The sequence below is a fragment of the Centruroides vittatus genome, unplaced genomic scaffold (genome assembly GCF_030686945.1).
Source record: "Centruroides vittatus isolate TY-2023 unplaced genomic scaffold, ASM3068694v2 scaffold_386, whole genome shotgun sequence".
Classification (NCBI taxonomy): Eukaryota; Metazoa; Arthropoda; class Arachnida; order Scorpiones; family Buthidae; genus Centruroides; species Centruroides vittatus.
This window is the reverse complement of record NW_027122706.1, coordinates 1,574,889-1,594,309: the sequence shown is the minus strand read 5'-3', so window position 1 is coordinate 1,594,309 and position 19,421 is coordinate 1,574,889. Positions and strand designations below refer to the sequence as shown.

At 31.4% G+C, this 19,421-nt stretch overlaps 1 protein-coding gene across 1 annotated transcript in view; it reads right to left on the bottom strand.

The window, feature by feature from the left end:
- The window catches only part of LOC136988718 (tudor domain-containing protein 3-like), a 73,234-nt gene extending 53,813 nt beyond the window's left edge, over positions 1–19,421 (bottom strand). Inside the window, exon 1 of the mRNA XM_067286672.1 lies at positions 19,265–19,421. Coding sequence (XP_067142773.1) covers positions 19,265–19,299 — 35 coding nt within the window. The 5' untranslated portion in view covers positions 19,300–19,421. The remainder of the gene's footprint in view (positions 1–19,264) is intronic.

Sequence of the window (19,421 nt, the reverse complement as noted above, 5' to 3'; positions counted from 1 at the left end):
CGCACCTTTTCCTTTAAACTTTTGAAGATCTTTGCTTAAGTGTATTCTCAACTGTTCTTTGTCTTTTGATTTTCCTGGGATAATACTTTAAATATAAACAATTATCCATCATAAAAGCAGATAAATCTCACGCACTCATAATTATTACGAATTCAGATTTACAATTGAAGAAAAAAGAAATAGTATCTACTGATGAATATGAACAACTACATAATAATCCAACCGAAGATATTAAAAAAGGATTAATAAAGTTAATGAAGACACATAAAAAAGAATTTACAAACCAAGATTATAAAAAGATAATAGATTTTAACAGGATACGTATACCGCAACTTAATATCAGACTTAAAACTCATAAAGTAGGAAATGTTTATAGACCTCTTGTGGATTTTAAATTTTCTATATTATATAATTTAGAACATTATATAAAAAATTATTTACAGTGCATACCAGATTCTAGCTACAGTATAAAAAATACAGATCAACTAATCTCGCATCTGTTATATGGCCAAAGTAAGGAATCCTTTAGACTTATGAGTCTGGATGTAAAATCAATGTACCCATCAATTAAGTGGAACTTTGTTTTAGAATGTTTAAGTAATTATAGTTTACCTAATTACATTTTAGAATTTATACAATTCGCTTTTAAAAACAACTATTTTTCGGTTTCTACAGACTTTTATCGACAAAAAGATGGGATAGCAATGGGGTCCGTTATAGGCCCGAAGATTGCAGATATATGCATGACATCATTAGATCAAAAGATTTTCCAGTTCCAAGGCATTTCCTTCTATGCCAGGTATGTAGACGACATATTGATCCTGTATGATTCCAATATTACCACAGCCAAAAACATTGAAACTTATGCAAACAGTTTAAACAATGATATTAGATTCACCTACGAAGAAGAGAAAAATAATGAAATTAACTATTTAGATGTTACAATCACACGACAAGAAAAAACACTACTATTTCGTAAGTATACAAAGACTTGCAATAATGATAAAGTAATCAACTATAAATCGTACTGTTCTTTAGGTATAAAAAGAAATGTTTTCCTAATGGAACTAAGAAAAATTTTTAACAGAACGACATTGCAGAAGTATATAGAACTTGAAACTGAAAACCTGTTTAAAAAATATCTGCTTAACGATTACCCCCAACAAGTAATACGTAAGTGGTACAATAGTTATACCATAAGTAGATATAATGTAAAAAAAGAAAAAAGTAATAATCTATACATAAAAATTCCATATATTAAAAAATTTTTTGAAAGATATAAAAATAACTTTAAAAATTGTTCTGTCAACTTAGTGGGTGAGCAGAAAAATAGATTAAGCAAAAGTATTTATGTGGTGAACAGAGAAAGGGTAGGACATTCAAGCGACCCTTTGAAAAAAGCAGGAGTCGTCTACAAACTAATATGCACATGTCCAAGAAGTAAGATCTATGTTGGTGAAACAGGAAGACAACTTGAACAACGTGTTAAAGAGCATGAGGCGGCAATTCGTCTGAAAAGAACCGAATCCCCATGGTATCAACATTGTAAAAATAATAATTGTATCATAAATAGAAGTAATATTAAAATATTGTATAAAATAGATAATATTGTAACAAGACGCATCGCAGAACATTATTGTATTAAAAGTTATGCAAATGTCATCAACCTGAATACGGGTTTATCTGTAGATGCATGCTGGGAAAACTTGATAGAGTATAAATGTAACAGTGTTGAAAAGGTGTAATATCCACTGAAGAGGCAAAGAAATTTGTGAAATGCATTTGGATAATTCAGATAATAACGTATGGATAAAGAACAATAAAGTAAGGAATATTTGTTAATTTTCAGTGTCCATCTCAGTTCTTAGCTCATTCGAAATCGGATAAAAAAGAGTTAATTTTTTGAAACTCGTTTATTTTTAAAAATTTTACAATTTTTAAATATTATTGTTTTTTGAAAAAGCATTCTATCTGAGTTGCATGATGACAATATTTATATGAATATCAAAAGTGCTAGCAAAGGAATTAAAAAGACCTTTAATGCCGTTTTCTGCTGATTTATTCTTTTTTCTCTCAATGTAGAGTATTGTGCTATTTATGAAAACATTTGTAACTAGCATATTTTTCTAGCGAAGTGAGCGAGATATGTACTGTATTTTCCAGCATATAAGACAACCCCCGACTTTTACAGTTAAAATATAGATTTTGGGATATACTCGCCCTATAAGACAACATCTGGCGTATAAGACGACCCCCGACCTTTGAGATGATTTTCCTGGGTTAAAAAGTCATCTTATACACCAGAAAATACAGTATATTAGAATAGATACAATTGTCTTCTCTCTTCAATTAACCAGTACAAATTCTAAACACAATACATGTTTAATGCAAGTTGCAATCTTTCAGTATGAAAAATTGCTCTTATCTCATTCAGATTTTTCAAAATTGAATACTCAACATTATGTCCATATCAATCTTCTACAATGAATGATACAAAGCAAAAACAACACTGACATTTGTTAAACAATCATAAAAAACACCTATCTACAAGCTGAAATGATTAGCTTAAACAACACCTTAAATACTTTTTACAGCATAACTTTAATTTATTTAAATTAACATTTTCAACTTTTTTTCATTGTTAAACCTGATGCAGACTTATGAAAAGAAGTCAAAAACATTCATTTAAATAAATTAAAGTTGTGTTGAAAAACGTATTTAAGGTGTTGTTTAAGCTATGTTAAACAATTCTTAAAACCTACATCAATATTACAATGTAAATTTTAATATTTTCCATATTGTTTTCATTGGTTAGTTTTTAAAATAGTTTTTCTGTTCTGATCAGACGTTTATCAATTAAGATTCACTGGAGATGAATCCTACCAGTATAAAATCATTTTTGTATATTTTTTTTATATGAACAGACAGGATTTCACTGGATAGTAATTATTTTCAATTGTACAAAAAAATAAAAATAAATTAAAAAATTTATGTAATTAACAAGAAATTTTCAGTTAAATTATTTTGACAAGAATTATAAAATTCTTCAGTGTATTTTAATTTTTAATATTAATAGGAAAATTAACTTTCTTTAAAATACCACAAACATTACATGTCTTTCATTGAACCTTTTACCTGATGTTTAAATTTTCAACAAATAATTAATTTCTATGAAAAAATTCTTAAATTCTAGTCCTATGTTTATAGTCATCCAAAGGCAGGGTATGTTTGTAAAGTAAAACAAGTTAAATGAGAATGACTTATTTTTGTTGGACATTTTGACATTCATTCACAACAAAATGGCTGTTTCTAAAATTGATGTTATGAATGCTGCTAGTGCAGTCTTAACTGAAATATTTTTCTCAGATTGTTTCGGATTGACAATTATTTGTGTCATTCAGCTTTTAATCCACAATTTCATATACAATTGAGTGAATTTAGAAATATTGATTTTGCCAGATGAATTTTCTTCACAAAGTAAACTAACTCATTCCTTCATGGATCTCATTAACCCCCGTATTCACCAACACAAGTTAGAGTTAGAGTTAAAAGTTAACCAATGAGCGTTCATGTAATATAAGTATAGCAAATGGTGTTTGGTTAACTCGAGATATAACTCTAACTCGTGTTGGTAATATAGGGGGTAAGAGTTTTGTTTGAATCATCATTAAAACAGAGCATGTGCACTGAATGGAATTAGTACTTTATGACTGACTCCTTAGTAATTTATTTAACTCACCCAACTTTACAAACTATATACAATTGCATGTTTCTGGAGGTCTTGGAAGCAAGCAGAGAAAGCAAGTGTGATGCTTGTTAGCACATTTGTCACAGTCTGTTGGATGTCTGCAATATCTTGACGAAACGTCTCTTTCAGTCGCAACCTTTGTCAGAAAAGTGCGATTTTTTTTCTTGTTTTCATGAGTGAAAAGGCAGGCAGATGAAAGGGACATTTCGTCAAGATATCGCAGACATCCAATGGACTGTGACAAATGAGCTAACAAGGAACACACATGAAGCTTTCTCTGCTTGCTTCCAAAACCTCCAGAAACATTGGCAATTGTGTATAGATAGCTGAGGAGACTACTTTGACAGAAGCTAGGATCAATAAGTTGCAATGGTGTAACTGCACAGCACACCACCGAGATGTATATAAAAATATAACTCACATAAACCATTAACCGGTGTGAATATGATTCACACTTGAGCAACGAATGTTTTCATAACCCCTTCTGGGCTCTTCCTTCAGGTTTTTTGATTCAAAACAGGTTGGATCTTAAAATTTGAACATAAATTCAAATGGTAAGAGATTTATGTTAATGATTTATGTGAGTCATATTTTTACATTTTTAAACTAGTTAAAATCTGTAAAAAATTTAAAATTTAGTTTGTAAATATTTTTCAAACACAGTTTTTATTTTTCAACATTGTATAGGGGCTCCTACTATCTTGGGATCCACATCATGCAGGTTTAGACTATGAATAAACAATACTGCTGACTCAAGTTGATCAACTTGAACTCAAATGGAAATTAAGTTGCCAGGGTGACTTGACTTGAGATTGATTCGAACATATTAACATAATGACTAAACTCACAACTTGAAATTTTTAGTGCAATAATCTGACAGAAAAACTTGCTTCTGTCTAAAAATATTATGCTTGACTTTTCATTTTCTGCACTTTTGATACAAATTATGAATTTGGAATGATTTGGTGGTAGAGACACTAACAGGATATTTGTATATCTAATGATTAAATAAACACAGATTACTAAAGGTGAAATGATCATCAATGAATTTTCATAAAATACCTTTTATAAAAATTCTTATGAACATCCTGAGATTTTAAGAACTGAGATTTACTAATACCATCCTTAAAAACAAAACAGATTTTCCACCATATTTGTGAAAGATTAGTGCACTAATCATGTCTAATCTTAATATGATAGAACACAAAGTCTCTAATGTTTTCAATAATTAAGTAGTTTTATTCACTAATTGTGAGTTCACTGTTTGAAACTAATCAGACAAGGTCTAAGGTAGTTACTGTTTAAGAAGCATTTTAGTCATAGTGCCTCATCAGTCTAACCTATCCAGATATAGGAACAGGTGAGTTACAATATTTAATAATATATTATTTATCTTATCTTTATATACAATTATTTCAAATTTTAAGTCATATGACTAATTTTACAATTATTGATTTCAACTCTTTACATACAAAGATTAAAATTATTATATAAAGACAGTGAACACACCTTACATGCTTTTCCAGCAATTAAATTTAATTAAAACTAATGTTTTTGGCCTGATTGATAAGCTTTCATCAGGTTTTTAAATAGATATTCTACTTTTAGAATTAAAATTATTACCTTAATGTATAAGTAAATAGAATAAAACATTAGTTTTAAAACACAAATGTAAACATCTGTGAGCCCAACTATTATTAATGCCAAATTATTATTAATTATATTAACACATTAATATAGCCAGATTAGATCAGGGTAGATTTCTTCTTGATTTAATCCAACAATCATTCGATTTTAAAATACAAACATTAGAAAGAAAAAGTTGTTTATATATTGACAGTATTATAAAAGTACCAAATTATAAAATAACATTATAATTTGATATTAAAAGCACCTGTGTACACGGGAAACCCAAAAATAACAGGAACAAATTCAGAAAAAAAATCATATATTTATTTTAACTTCATATTTTGGATTTATAATAATAATAATAATAATCATTTATTACACAAATAAAAGACAAGTCACTCCAAAATTTATTAGACGATCACCATTTACTCTGATGTTCCAGAACAAAATTATAGACAGCTGGACCTTCCTTTTTAGGCTACGCAACTGCCTACTCTTTAAAAAGTTCCTTTAAAAATTTTGGAGCAACTTGTCTTTTATTTGTGTAAAAAATACATTTATTCATCCGATGGAAAATTAAATCATTTATTAGTCATATTAGGCAATAGCCTGTTATTACAGGGAGTTATAACATAGAATGAACATTGATCATAGTCATAATTATAACATATTCAGTTTTTATCAGTTAGTATTATTACATACAATGTTCAGATCAATTCAAATTCTTTCACCCTTTTAAGGATTGATTACAAAAGGTTTTTGTATAATTATATAATTTGTAAATCATAGCATTATTTGCACCTTGGAAGAAACGATACATTTGATTTTCTTCTGTGATGAAATTCAATTGGTTTAAATCCATTTTAATTCTTAGTTCATAGCCTTTTTTACATCCACAGAAAATGTGATACTTAGTGAATAATTCTTGACATCTTGGACAGCTACTTTTGGAAATTTCGTAGATTCTATTATTAATTATAACCATATTGCTATTTAATCTCAGTTGAATGAAAAACTTCTTGACTGTAAACGACATATTAGATAACATATAGTTATTATTGAAGGGGTAATTTAGCAATATTTTATACCATTTAGGCTCTCTTCTCTTATGTATTTCTTCGATATCTTGAGCTAATGAGATTTCTAATGCATTATGTATTAGTTGTTTCCTTATAATGTCGCTAATTTCTGAATTTTGTAGTAATAGAGCTATAGAAACTCCGTATTCATTGATTATATTCTTCATTTGACTACAACTTCATATTTTAATCTCCTTCAAAATACTCTCTATTGATATTAGCCACAATATACTTGTTCAAATGTTTTTTGCATTGTTCAAAACATCTAGAAAATTCCTGTTTCTAAATATCTCTTAGTGCCTCCATCAATTTTGTTTTCACCTCTTCTACTGTCTGAAATTGCTTCCCTTTGAGTTCCGTCTTCATCCTAGGAAACAAAAAAAATTGCAAGGTGAGAGATCCAGCAAACAGGGAGTGGGGAAAAGGGTTGTGCCATTTCCTGTCAAAATCTGTTGCACAGAAAGTACCGTGTGAGTGGGTGCATTGTTGTGATGGAAAAACCAATTCCCTGTTCACCACAAGTCCCTTCTTTTCCTTCTCACAGCATCAAGAAGTCTTTTCAGGACTTCCAGATAACAATTTCGATGAACTGTCTGGTGTAGATGGACAAATTCAGAATGAACAATTCTTTTCACATCAAAAAAACATTAACATGGTTTTCACATTTGACTTCACTTGTCTTGCTTTTTTGGGACAAGGTGATCCTGATGTTTTCCACTGACTGGATTGATGTTTGGTTTTCAGATCGTAACCATAACACCACAAGTTATTACTAGTTATCAGTTTAGAAAACAAGTCTGGATCATTTTCCAAATGTTCTTTCAAAGTGTGACAAGCTGCCAAGCAATTGCCTTTCTGATTGGTGGTCAACAAGCATGGAACAAACTTTGCAGAACTCTTCTCATGCAGAGTTCTTGTGATAAAATTTGCTGAATTGAACTCCATGAAATCCCAGACAAATCAACAAGTTCATCAATGGTTTGATGGTGATCTTTGTTAATGAGATCACAAATTTTCTCAACATTTTCATCAGTTCGAATGTTGGATGGATGACCAGACCTGGGTTGATCTTCAAGAGACATTTTTCTTTTTGAAAGTAGAAAAACCACTCATAAACCCTTGTTTTATTCATGGCATCTTGTTTGTGAGCATATTGAATCACTTCAACTGTTTCTGATCCACTTTTCCCTAACAGGAAACAAAATTTTATAGCAGCACACTGCTCTTTAAAATCTGACATTATATTTTCAATGAAAATGAAAACAGCTCTCACAAGAAAAAAATCGCTATGGGCCAACAAGTCCTGACATGCCAACACCACTTCGCATACTGATTCCAGAAGATTCCATCTATTGGCAACTAGCAGTGGATACGCATATTATGAATCTCCTGCCCCCAGAAAATTATTCCCATTATTTTTGGGTTTCCCCATGTATAATTCAACATTTTATGTATATCTATATCAGCAGTATTACAAATTCAAATCCCCAGTTTAGAGTATGGTATATCATTATAAAAATAAAAGTTTATTGGTATAAGTTGACTGAAAATAAAAATAAAATTATCTTGAAAGATAAATTTATGAATTATAAAAATGGTGAATATACTGTACCTGTGCAAGTTATAATTATGAAAATTGGAGATACATCTCAAGTGCACCTTAACTATACTACAAATAAATATAAATAAAATAATGTATTATTAAATATTGTAACTCATATGTTCTTATATCCAAATAGGTCAGATTGATAAGGGGCTGTGCCCAAAATGCATATCTGATAGAGATTAATAAAATGCTTCTGAAACAGTAACCACAATAAGTCCTTCTCTGCTTAGTTCCAAACAGCAAACTCACAATTAGTGAATAAAGCTACTTTATTATTGAAAACAACATTAATTCAGGGATATTAAATACAACTTTCAATAATAAATACCTGTACATATAATTATCTCTTCCAAAACCTTTAAATTTCCAGTACGATACGAATATAGTTACTGAACTAATGTTTTCGTCTTTTACCGACATCTTCATCAAGTTCATTGTCGTACCAAATATGGAATGTTAAGAATATAGACCGTTTTTGAATACAAAATTTAATTTTCTCCAGTATGCAATAAAAAGCAAAGATTATGAATTAATTTACTAGACAGAAGTCCTCCATATTAATGACGTGGTCTATCCTCCAGGGAATAATATATAATTACCAATGTAGATGCTCTTCACAAGCATAACGCCACACACAAGATACTATGTTACTATCCTTGAAATTTATAATTTCCCAGACTTGTTTGCTTTGTAAATTTTGAGGGTTTCTAAGGCCCTGACATGGTCCATTTTGAATGATTTTTTTAGGAGACTGGTGTTATTTAAGTCGGCTCTTACATTGGGGTCCGTGGCGTATGTTGACAAAGCGAGGGTGTACCTTTTTTTGTCAATGTCATATTTATGTTCAGCGATCCTTTCTTGAACAGACATTTTGGTAGATCCAATCCAATGTAGACAAAATCTCTTCTGGAACCTGTGATCCCTTATCAGGACACTGTACACCCCTGGTGCCCTCAAACTATCTGGTGTGTCTTTTGCATTTCTCAGAAGCAAGTTAATTGTTTGCATTCTCGAGTAAGCTAATTTGGTGCTCTTCTTTTGTGCTATTTCCTTGTATAGGGAATGCAGGTTTTTGTTGTATTGTATAACTGTATGTTTCTTATTTGGATCCTAGTCAGGAATCAAATTGGACCCTCCTTGTTCCGTGGAGGTGTGACACCCTGTGTTTTTAGTATGGAAGCTACAAGCTATACCATGGATTAGGTTTCTTTTGTATCCATGATCTACGGCAATGTCCTCTAGGTGTCTAAGTTCTTTGACCATATCCTCCCATCTAGAATTGTGTGTGAATGCCTGATTTGTTAATGCTCTGAAAGCTGCAATCTTATCGGGATACAGGTCCTCAGAATCTGCCGGGATAGATAGAGGTAGGAAGCAGGGTTTGTAGTATACCCTCATCTCTGTATTGCTTTCAGTAAGCTGAATGTCTAAAAAATGCACATTGGATTTTGACAGCTGATCAAGTTTGATGGTGAGACCATAAGGGTTGTTTGTTCATACTGTGTAAAAAATCATTGACCTTCGGCTCGTTTTTTCACATAATAATCATGTCATCTATGTATCTTTAGTATAAAATAATAGGCCTATTGGTTGTGAATCTGGGGATAAACTCTCTCTCTCTAATTGCCATAGAAATAATTCACATAAGTTGCCCAAAATGGGGCTCCTTTTTTTGAAGGTATGTAGTGTTGTCAAACCTAAATAGCAAGTTGTAGCACATTAGATGTGTGAGCTCAAGTACTTGTTTGCAGTGTACAGGTAAGCTATATATGGCCAGTAAGACGTCTCTAAGGGCACAGAAACAGGGTTGGAGTTTAATAAATGGATATAGTTCCTCAAAATCAAGCACAGTGATGTATGTGGGCATTCCCTGTTATCAGATTTGCCTCAATTTATCAATTAGTTCTTTGGAGTTCCTCACCGTTAAGGCATAATCTTTCAGATGTTCCGCTAGTATGTGATGTATCTCATTTTCCAGAATTTTAGTGGGAGCTCTAGCTTTATTTAGGATTGGTCTGAGTACAGGTGTTGGTTTGTGTTTTCACAAAAGCAAAGAGTCTGGGTATGTCTGATGATGCCACCACCACCCTGTTTTGGCCCTGCATTTTGGCAAGAGGCATACTCATGAAATGCACTACATGAGCATGTAGCTTATTCACATAATTCTCTTCAACCGGTTCACAGTCTGTGTTTATGATGTATTGCATCATCATTGTCTTGTATGTTGCTTCCTTGAGTAGAACCAGTGCTCTGCACTTATCTGCTCTTAATAAAATAACCTGCTCTTGCACTAGCCACTTTTTGGTTCTTATTATTTGTCTCCATTATGTTCCATCCTCATTTTTTATGGTTGTTATAGCATATTTTCATGTCAGGAACTATTCTAATGTCTTGAACTAATCCTACTGGATAAGTCATCTTCTGATTGTTTTTTGCTACAGTGTAATATCTTGCCAGTTAATTTCTTTATGAATAGGCGACCAAAGTTGTTGTTGCTCAATTTCTTTCAGGTCTTCCTTATTTTCTGAAATTCTGTTTTAATTATCTATGTGCTACTTATATAAATTATTTGAACTGTCTTTCTTTACATTCCTTATATTATTTTCATAAGCTCCTGCTTTGTCTAGTTTATCTAATTTTAGTTTATTTTTTAACTTTTCATAAACATTCCAGCTTTTCTTTCATCTTATTTTCAGTTTAGGAGATATTATTTTCATTATTATTATATATAATTACATACACTCAAAATACCAAAAATCCAGCATTTAAAAAACTAAATTATAATGTTCAAATAAAACAAATGTTTTTTGTCATTATTAAATAACCCTCAGGTTTGTACAAAAGTTCAAATATGACAAGTGCAATCAAATGCAAAGTTTAAATTCTAAAAAATTCTTTTTAAAATGCCATCTGATTGGGCATTGTATAGTTCACATAACCCAAGTTTCCATAATTTATCAGCTTTCATATAGGACTCTCTGACTATAGACAGGTTATTGTTGTCCCTATACAATCAATGGCCAACAAATGACTGAAAACATTTGTTTTATTTGGACATTATACAAAGGGTGTCTGATATTAAAGGTACAGGTGGCTGTTATACATGTAACAGCCACCTGTGCCTATGCAATATTGGCACCATATGCATGACTAGCCACAGTCATGCATGCGTGTAGTAGTAGTCTGGAGCATTGTTTTGTTTAAGACTAATTTAGCTTCTGGAAAGCAAACAAACATAATGTGTGTAATTGCAGAATATTTGAAGTGTGAAGTACAGTAGAGCATTGATTATCTGAATCAATTGGGGACTTGGGTTCGGAAAATCGATTTTTCAGATAACCAATTATGTAAGAAAAAATATATTAACCTATCCCATGTTGAAATTCATTCAAATCCTGGTGCATCCTTAAGTACCCTCTCATAATCGTGCCAGTACTGCCAGCTGAAACACACACACCAACAAAAATAATATTGGAGTAGCCCAAGACATAGCCAAAGATTGCAGTGCCACAATGCTAGCAAAAATTTAAATTTGCTGACTGGAAAGCTTTTGGTTAATTGATGTTTTGGTTTATCAATATTCGGATAATCGATGCTCTACTGTATATGTTATCATCAGAGTTTTGCAAGTCAAAGAGTTAATCAGAGCAAAATTCATCACAGATTACAGGATGTTTATGGTCTGAACATTTTAAGTCAAAAAGAAGTCACTGTTTGGTGCCAAAAAGATAGATGAACAGAGCTGAATAATGATCCGGAGAAGAAACAAGGCATACCAAGAACCTCACATACTGACGACAACTGCACAATTGTCGAACATTTGATTAGGGAAGATCATTGCATTAAAGTCATGAAATTGCTGCAATGACTGGCATTCCTAAGAGTTGTATTCATGAAATCATATGCAACCTAAACTAAAGTTTCAGCTTTGCTGGGTGCTGAAAATGCTCTCTGATGAACAAAATACCAATTGAACAAGTTCTTCACTTCAACATCTCACCTGATATCACCAGGAAGAAAATTCTTTCGTTGAAAGCATCATCATCGAAGATGAATCCTGGGTTTATGAGTTCACCCCAGAGACAAAACAACAGTCCATATGGAAACATCCAGCTTTCCCAGTAAAACAAAATTTAAAACCCAACCATGCCTGCAAAACCAAAACCACCATGTTGCCTAATGCTGTATGAATTCCTCGAACCACGCACAACCATTAAGAGTGACAGATACTGTGAAACTCTCCAGAAGTTGCATACAGCTGTTATAAGGAAAAGGCCAAGACAATTATGCAAAGGAGTTAAACTTTTGCACGATGGCACAAGATCCCACATGTCAAATCTGACCGAACTGTGGTTGGCACAGCAGAATTGAGAAGACTTGCAACATCCTCCATATAGTCCAGATTTAGCCCCCTCAGATTTTCATTTATTCACACCTTTAAAGAAATTTTTGATGGGGAAATGCTTTGTGGATCAGGAGAAATTGCAAGACACCGTTCTGGACTACTTCAAGCAACTTGACAAACAACAGTACCATGAAGAGATGTTCAAACTAGTGTCACACTGGAATAAATATCTCAACATTTATGGAGATTATGTCAAGAAATAAACAAAAGTATGTAGTTTTTTGTGGAATGTACTAAATATTTTCTTTAATTATAAATGTTAGTGTAATTTTGGCTTGTACATTTAATATCGATAGTTCAGTGTGTTAAAGAGCTAAATTTTTGAGTGAATTTAAGAAGACATCTGGTTAAGGGAGGTAGTATAGTAATTACTGTATTTCCTCAATTAAACCCTGAGATTTGAATAAACCTGGGGTTGAATAGCATGGGAAACACATTGAAGTACTGCACAATATAGGATAATGTAGTTTAGAGTGACAAGTTTCTTTTTGCTTTACTCTTTCCACACTGTAAACAATAAGAGAGCTTTTTTTCAAGCCCATTACTAGTTCAGCCAGATAGTGAGGAACAGAATCTTACATATCTAAGGCAGACCACTCCCAAAAAATTCCTGGTATTCTTTTGATCTCTGGATTCAATCACATGTCCCCAGAATTGACACTTCAACCATCCAGCTGAGATGATCAATTTAAACCAGAAGATAGTAGCCAAGATCCAAATTTTGACAACACAATTGAACAATTGACTGACAGCATAATTGAATCAAAAGATGGTGAATTGGATTAACTATGAAAATAGTAATTAGGGTTTCTCCAACGAGATTGTGGCTGTTTTTTAACCTGGAAAATCCTGCAAATTTCTTAAAAATTCACTTTTTTCTTATTTTGTGTTAAAGTTGAGGAACTTTTGCAATATAGAAAGTATAATTAACCCATAAACTGTCAGAATACATTTGTATTTATTAATTTTAAGCCTGCTTATTAGTTTTTTAAATTTTTGCTTATTATGGCATTGATTGTCAATAATCAATATGTAGTCTATTTGTGGCAGGATCCTAATGTTCTTTACTTGTTAGAACCTGTAATATCTTGAATAATTGCACTGATGCTATCTTAATTTTTAACCATGTCCAGTAGCTTCAATAACTGCATTATGCAGGTTGTGCAAATTGGACCAGGATACAAACAAGTACAAAGTATGCAAGTATGAGGTTTTTCTACATAAACTTGATTATTAAAGCCAAACGAACTGCCATATTATCAAGTTATAAGCCTGATGATTAATAATTGTTATTGAAACAACTGAGGTAGACAAAATCAAGAATACTTGAAACCAAAAGAAGTACTGCAATACATCTCAAAAACGAACTAGAAATCTTCCAGGCTACAGGTGAAAAAACACATAACATCTGTCTTCTCTTAAATGCATTAATGATGATTCCACCCACATCAATTAAATCAAAAAGGGCATTCTTGGTAGCAGGACTTTTCATTACTAAAATAAGAACCAGATTGAGTGATCAGAGTATTGACCATCTTTGCTTTTTAAAAATCTTATTATAAAAATTTACAATAATATTTTGTATTGTGTTTTATTTAAATAATGAAAATTACCTTCTAACTTAGAAGTTTGATCTAAGTTTATTTTTTCTTTAAATTTTCAACTCAATTCAAAGGCATTTTTGTTGTAAGCAGTTTCTAACAAACTTTAATAAATTTTTTCTATTTGTGAAAATTTCTATGTAATTCAAAAGTAATTTTTTATACATATTTTACATAGCATTATTAATATTATTATTTTGGAGGTTGCAGGATATATTAAGTTACTTAAAAATGAAAAATAATTATATCATTCAATTTTAAGATTTATTTTATATCTTAAAAATAATTAATTATATCCCAGGATTTCCTGGGATCCAGTTCACTTTTTTCCCGGAATCCCAGGACAATCAAAAGACCGGGAAATGAGAAACCCTAATAGCAATTATTACCAATGTTGTAGCTGAATTTGTGAATGATGCAAATTTATTACAAATAGGTGCCCCAGTTATCAAATACTTAGATATCTTGATGTCATGAATTCCGGAATTATTTAATCCTAATATTCTACAGAATTCTTGAAGTAATGAAATTAAGATGATAACTCATTATAAGTTAAGTTATATCATTTTTAAATTTTTTATATTTTTAGTTAATAAATTTGAAGTTCCTTCTATTACTAACAAAATTTATTGAACTGTATTTTGATTCTGAAACTAAATACTATAAATATCCTGAAGATCTAGTAAAATAAACAGTTAAACTAAAAATGCCATAACATTTCTGAATTTTAACAACATGTAAAAAATTTGCTACTGCATTGCTGCTTGACACTTTGGATCTTCAAATTGTATTCATATACAAACATCCCAAAGCCTGATATTTAAGTAATATGCCAAATGACTGCCAGATTAAATTGGGCTACTTACCGCTATTCGAATTGTATGGGAATACAATTTACCATCATCAAGTAACTGAAGAATTCTTTAAGTATAAAATTTATGAAAAGTGCCAAATCTACAAACAAAATGATCAGGTGTGTGTTTGAATAATAAATTACAATACAGTAGAGCAGTGTTTCTCAAACTTTTTGGACCGTGACCCCCCTTCTGCACTTAAAAATTTCAAAGGACCCCCGAAGAATAAGTATGTGTCGAAAAACATCCTGGAGGGAGGGGGTTAGGCTCGTATTTAAATATTTATATTATTTTTATTATTTATATGTGCAATTTATTTAAGTAAAAATTATTTTATATATTTTTTATTTCTATTATTTCTAAACATGAATCCATAGTAAATTTATAAAATATTTGAAAAAATTGATCTGGCATCAATTTTTCAGCAACCCCCAAATATTTTTCACGACCCCCACTTTGAGAATCACTGCAGTAGAGCATCGATTATCCGACCCCTGATTAACCGACTTATCAGTTAACTGACTGTGTTCTAGTTGGCAAATTCAAATGTCCGCTAGTGATGTGGCACTACAATATTTGGTTATGTCTTGGCTACTTTAATATTATTTTTGTTAAATTTTTGCATGTTTTAGCTGGCAGCACTGGCTCAACTATGAAACAGAGGCCTATACTACTACTATACTAATAATGTATACACACTATACTAATAATGTATTTTTTCATACTTTTCGGTTATCTGACTTTTCAGTCATCCGACCAACCCCAGTCCCCAATTAAGTCGAATAATCAATGCTCTACTGTAATTATAAAATTATATTAGCAACTTTTTTAACAAAATTCACACCTAAATGCTAATTCCAGCAGTAAATGAACAAGAAACTTTAATGTTCCAACATTTTTTCTATTAATTTATTAACTAAAAAAAGTTCCAACATTAAAGTTTCTTGTTCATTTACTGCTGGAATTAGCATTTAGGTGTGAATTTTGTAAGTATACTGTAGTTCCTGTTTATACCTGCTAGTTTTTTGTCTGACCAACTTTTTTAGTTATAAGTCTTAGAATATAGAAAATTTACAAGCAAAATATTGTTTTTATTTTGCAGCTATAAGGTGCTCCACAAAAGTATAGAACCGCACAAAAAATTGGTCTTTTAAGGTCAGAACATGCACTAATAGATAGAAATAGATTTTTTTACATGTAATTCAGTACCTAACTTATAAAAACATAATTTTAAGAAACTAATTCGTGTCTGACTGAGAAATAATAACGAAATCAATTTACATACTATCACATAAGTATAGAACTGCCATATTTCTTGCAAGTTAAGTGTGAAAGTATTTTTTTTCATCACTCTCGTGTTACTCATTTAACAGACTTTAAGATAGGACTGTTGTAGCTTTAAGAGGCACTGGTTTAAATCATCAGGCAGTAGCAAACAGCATCAATCATTTGAAAAAGGTAGTTCAGCATTAATTGTAAAAGCCTTAGGCCAGGAACACACATGCGTAAAATTTGGCGTAAAATCTAGCGTAAAACAGAAAGTGTAAAAATTTTTCTGAAATTTTGGCTGAAACAGAACTGAAAATAGAGTAGAGCATGTCTCTACTTTTTACGGCGTAAAATTTTTACGCCAAAATTCCTCCAATAAAGAGAAGTCTTTTCTGTGACGTCAAAGTAGACACATGCTTTTTTTCTAACAATGGCGGCAATGAGGGTTAACCCTACAATTGTGACGGTCTCGAAAAAACAAAAAATAAATGAAATAGAGGAGTTTATTGAATCCATTCGACCACATCAGTGTCATGTATAAAGCCACTATATTTAAACAACGTTTATGGATGGCTGTAGGTGCAAAATTTCAAACGACAGGTAGGTCTAGTAGAATTGATTTATAGGCTTAGTATTTAGATTACACGCACGTTCTTTATTTAAATTCGGAATACAAGTGTATTAATTTAAATTTTCTATATTATAGCAGAGGAAGCGGAAAAAAATGAAAGGTACAAAGGAATAGATATATGACAAGAAAAAATTAATAAAATTAGCACTGTTGGTAGCAGTGGTGTTTCCTATTCGGTCAGAATTTTTACGTATGTTTGTTCTGGCATAAAAGCGTAAAACAGAAACTGAACTGAAAGCTGATTTCTGATTCAGTTTTCTGCCACACAATTTTACGCATGTGTGTTCGTGGCCTTACTGTCCTTAAATTCTAAATATTGTTGTTAATTGTCTACTTGGACTTTACTTATTAATAGGTCTTTACACTGGTGTTTAAGGATTGGCACAGTAATGAGAGTTAGTTCAAGAAAGGACAAAATTTCTTTATTATATCTCCTGTAGTAATAATTTCTTTACACATATTATACGTGTTTCGGGCTAGCATGCCCCTCATCAGCAGTATTACTACCAAACACTAAAAAGTAACAAAACAAATAAGTTACTGTATAACTTAAAATTTCTTAGCAATAAAATGCAATTTTAAAACTTACTGTAAATACATATTCCAATCCCGAGTATAACTGGATTTCTCGTTTTAAAACGAGAAATATCCAGTTATACTCGGGATTGGAATATGTATTATATGTATTATATATGTATACTACAGGTGATATAATAAAGAAATTTTGTTCTTTCCTGAACTAACTCTCATTACTGTGCCAATCCTTAAACACCAGTATAAAGTCCTATTAATAAGTAAAGTCCAAGTAGACAATTAACAATAATAGTAGTTCAGCATTATTTGTCAAATCCTGCAAATTATGGACCAAAGTGCAGAAGTGGATGTCCTTCAAAACTTATCCCAAGAGACCACAGACAAATTATTAATGCTGCTTCTAATTCTACTGCATCTATACATAAAATTTGAGTCAATTTGGGTATTCAAGTGCATCACAAAGCCGTTTGAAGAGTTTTACACAACAACATTGTTCGGTCTCAAATGAGAAGTGCCCCTCCCTGCTCTTAAGCCTGAACACAACGCTGCCCGACTTGATTTTGCTAGAAAAATATGGCACTCAATAGAATAAGGTAAGAGGTTTGTTTTGTTTAGTCTTACCATGCTAGCACAAGAAATAACACCTTTTTGTCATTTAGGTAATCTTTTCGGACAAAAAAAAATTTTATTTGGATAGGCCAGATAAATTAGTGTTCTACTGGCATAATTTATAAAAAGGGCCCAACCCAAGTGCTTTTCGCGAAGGACCTTCAGTGGTGGAGTGTTATGTTTGGGGTGCATTTTCTGCATTGGGAAAATTGGATTTGGCATTTATTACCTGTCACATGAACAGTGCTGACTATCAACAATTTCTAGAAAACAAATTTCTGCCATACAAACATAGATTCAGAAGAATTCCTGTTATTTTCCAACAGGACAATGTATCTATCCACGTATCACGAGATACAAACAGTGGTATGAAAATAAACAGATTGACCAGTTCATTCTCCTGATTGCAACCCTATAGAAAATGTTTGGGAAATCTTGATTGGCCAAATTTATGATCAAAATTGTCAGTATACCAAAGTTGAATGCTCAAAGCAAGAAATTGTCACTGCTTGGAACTCCCACGAGGCATTGATCATAAAAAACCTCGTTGATAGCATGCCAAATCAACTTTCCGAAGTTATTAGTAAAGAAGGTGCACAAATAAATTACTAAATAAAACTATTTTGTAGTATTTAATGCTTTTTGCATTCATTTACTAGTCCATTCTATACTTTTGTGGAGCACCTTACGTGTATATATATTTTCTCAAATAACAAAAAACTCAAATCAAATGCCAAGATCATCAAATTTTTCGGTCACGAATAACTTACCACACTAAAAGATATTCTTGCTCTTTTTATATTTGTTTACAAATTAATTAATTTTTAGATTTTGTTTAAAATGAAAGTTATATAATTTTTTTTAACTGTTTTGTCATCATTCCTCTAGGATGATCAAGAGTCAAGTATAATTTTAAATTTTAACTGAAATTTAATTAATGTTTTTAATGTATATATTCAGTTGATAGATAATAATGTAAAAGCTCTATTTTAATGTAGGTTCAAATACAACAAATAACTTTCATTTCTAAACACATATTTACTTAATTTCTCTCAAACGAATATCACCAACTCTTGTCTCTGGTTTTTCTTATTGTTTAACCTATTTACGTGTTTAATTCGTTCGAGATTATATAAAGTTATAATCGAATCAAAAATAAAGATAAAATATTTAATTCATCAATAAATTAAACAAGTTATATTATATTTATCGTTTTATGTACTTGTAGTTAAGTTTGGAAAGAATCGAATACATTAATCAGTAACATTGTTGTAAATTGAAAAATAAATAAGAACATACCACCCCTTTTCCCTCAGTTGATCTTGCAAATTCATTTGTACTCACTTTTCCCGAACACACGCGACATACTCTCTACAAAATTCAACACACTCGATTACAGAGCGCTTACGACTGCAGCGCCATTTAGGAATTTAAAACAAAATTTATCTACGAAATT